The sequence below is a fragment of the Poecilia reticulata genome, linkage group LG19 (assembly GCF_000633615.1).
Source record: "Poecilia reticulata strain Guanapo linkage group LG19, Guppy_female_1.0+MT, whole genome shotgun sequence".
Taxonomy (NCBI): Eukaryota; Metazoa; Chordata; class Actinopteri; order Cyprinodontiformes; family Poeciliidae; genus Poecilia; species Poecilia reticulata.
Window position 1 is genome coordinate 3,323,200 of NC_024349.1, and position 2,876 is coordinate 3,326,075.

The 2,876-nt window shown below is 49.1% G+C and overlaps 1 protein-coding gene across 2 annotated transcripts in view; it reads left to right on the forward strand.

The window, feature by feature from the left end:
- The window catches only part of kcng4a (potassium voltage-gated channel, subfamily G, member 4a), a 25,728-nt gene that overhangs the window by 2,454 nt on the left and 20,398 nt on the right, over positions 1–2,876 (forward strand). For both annotated transcript variants that reach the window (XM_008436473.2, XM_008436474.2), the window contains exons 2-3: positions 698–963; positions 1,764–2,405. In XM_008436473.2, the coding sequence (XP_008434695.1) occupies positions 856–963; positions 1,764–2,405 (750 nt within the window). In that variant the 5' untranslated portion in view covers positions 698–855. The remainder of the gene's footprint in view (positions 1–697; positions 964–1,763; positions 2,406–2,876) is intronic.

Here is a 2,876-nt window from a genome sequence, read left to right on the forward strand (position 1 = left end):
TGTCTCCATGTTGTCTCCACGTTGTCTCCATGTTGTCTCCATGTTGTCTCCATGCTGTCTCCATGTTGTCTCCATTGGTGTTGAGTCAGGAGTCACAGTGGCAGATGTTTGTTTTCAGGAAGAAGTGCATGAATTTTTAAAACCGGCAGCATTCAGGCCAAAGTGCTGCACATCCTGACTTCTGGTTCTCCTGCTGCTAAACTCTCCTCTGGTCAAACAGCAGAGAAGGAAATACTAAAGAGCTCAGAGGAAAAGTTTTAAACGTATTTAAAGACATTTATCTGCTGGATTTCTGGGTCGATGTGCAACTCGGCCAATATTGAAGTTACTATCAGTAAAATATGGGAATAAAAAGCAATTCCTCAGGTTAAAGTGCAGCCTTGCTACAGTAGATATGTGATTAAAGAGCCTCAGTCAGATAAAACTCACACTTTGTGAGTTTTTTACAGTCGGGCAGCTGAACGGTGAGCTCAGCCAATAAGTTTCAGAGCGTCTCTCTTGGCAGCAGAAGAGTTTCTGATCTGTCTGCAGGAAAACTGCCGCTAATTCACTCCGAGTGCGAGCGGCGCTAACGTTTGTTCACTTATCAGCCGCCTGACTAAACAAGTCTTTGGACGCCGGTTGGTGTTTAAGTGAATTGGCTGTAATGAGCTATTAATAGCTGCTGCTAACCGTTGGCTGCATGTCTTTCCTCCAGCGCCTGCATGATGTTTCCCTGATCCGCCTGGCTGGCAGCCATCAGCCTCCAATCAATAACCAATGAGGAAACCGGAGGAACCCAGATCCAGTTCTGATCTTTAAGCAGAAGTTGTTCAGGGAGGCGTCGGCCTCAGACCCGTCCTGCCGTGAGCCGCCATGCCCATCATCAGCAACACCAACCACGACTTCAGCAACCTGTCGGTCAGCGACGACAGCAGCCTGGACCGCATCTTCACCGAGATCCCAGAGACCGAGACCATCAAGGTGGGCAAACGCAACCAGACACCCATCAGCCAATCACACGGCAGCAGCAGCAGCTCCAAGCTGACCGGACCAGTCCAAGTCCAAACCCAGCAGCAGAGGACTGACATGAGCTGCTGGGATTTTAACCCACAACCGTCTCGGTTTGCAGAGAATCGTCTGATTCAGTTTCCCCTAAATGAATTTCTCCATTTAAATTCTAAAACGATAATTTACTCGGCTGCTTTGTAAACTTTCAGTTGAATAAAGTTCAACGTTTGTTTTGAAGTTTTGGTTACCGACTGATAAAAATTCAAGTGGTTAGATATTTATATTCATGCTCTTATTTTGAAGTCTGTTTATGCAGCAGTTCCATTTCCTCTCCTTGAGTTTGTTGTTTTTTACACAAACTTATTGATCAAGTGGCGTTTATCAATGATTGTTAATCATTTAATATCTAAAAATTACATCATCAGACGAGCAAAATGTAAAGTTAAATGGAAATGTTTGTTATTTTAAAGACCAAAATGATGAACATTTGCTTAAGTAGCAAAATCAGTTTCTTTCAATAAGAAACTTCTGGTGAATTTCAGAGTAAAACGTGTTTATTTTTTCATTCAGTGGCTAAAAAATCCAGAAGTTTGACCAAGAAAGAGCAGAAATATGTCATAACAACGTTTCTCCAGTAGAGAAAAACCTGCAGCTCGGTGAAAATACTCCTAACAGTAACTTTATTATACATGTAGCTGAGTAAAGTAAGTAGTTCCCACCCGGCTGCCTGCAGCAGAAGCAACATGGAGGCTCATGCGTGGCTCTCTCTCCAGGGCGTCCACTACCAGAGGGCGCAGCTGATCCGCAGGCCGGAGGACCTGGTGTCGGTGGACCACGCCCTGCTGGCTGTGATCAACGTGGGGGGAAACCGCTACACCTTCCCCTGGACCACGCTGCAGCAGTTCCCCCTCACCAGACTCGGCCGGCTCTGCGGCTGCCGGTCGCTGGAGGACATCGCCGGCGTGTGCGACGACTACGACGAAACCAGGAAGGAGTTCTTCTTCGACCGCTCTCCGTCCGCCTTCAAGGTCATCCTCAACTTCCTGGCGGCGGGGAAACTGCGGCTCCTGCGCGAGATGTGCGTCCTCTCCCTTCACGACGAGCTGAACTACTGGGGGGTGGAGATGGCGTACATGGAGCGCTGCTGCAAGAGGAAGATGTACACGCGCATCGAGGAGGTTCACGAGAAGGAGAGGCGGGAGGAGGAGCGGCGGCAGCGGAACGCCATGCAGCGCCTCCCGGTGGAGGAAACCAGGTACAGGAAGGTGATGAACTGGCTGAGGGACATGGTGGAGAATCCCCAGTCCGGCCTGCCGGGGAAGATCTTCGCCTGCCTGTCCGTCGTCATGGTGGCCGTCACCGTGGTGAGCCTGTGCATCAGCACCATGCCGGACCTGAGGGAGGAGGAGGACCGGGTGAGTCCGGAGCTGCAGCAGCTCCAATGCCGTTATTTTCACGTGAAACGAGGAAACATGAGCTCATGTCGTCCGGAGCTGCAGCAGCTCCACGCCGCTATGTGTTCAGTTTCAACATGAGCTTTACGCCTTATTTACCAGAAAACTAAACATTGTTATGGTTTTACTTCCAGCAAACGTCACATGATCTAATGGGGGGGGAGGGGGTTGGGGGGGCTTCACTGAGGAGGGATCAATCAGTCGATTGATCGATCAAGTTTATTAGTGCAGCTCATTTCAGCAACACGGCAAAATGCTGCATGAAAACACAAAAACACAAAACTGACCATAAACAGCCGAGTTAGAAACGGGAGAAACTGATTCTATGGTCGACGACGATGACGACTCCTGTTCTTCCTCCTCCTCCTCTTCCTCCTCCTCCTGTTCTTCATCCTCCTGTTCTTCCTGTTCTTCCTCCTCCTCCTGTTCTTC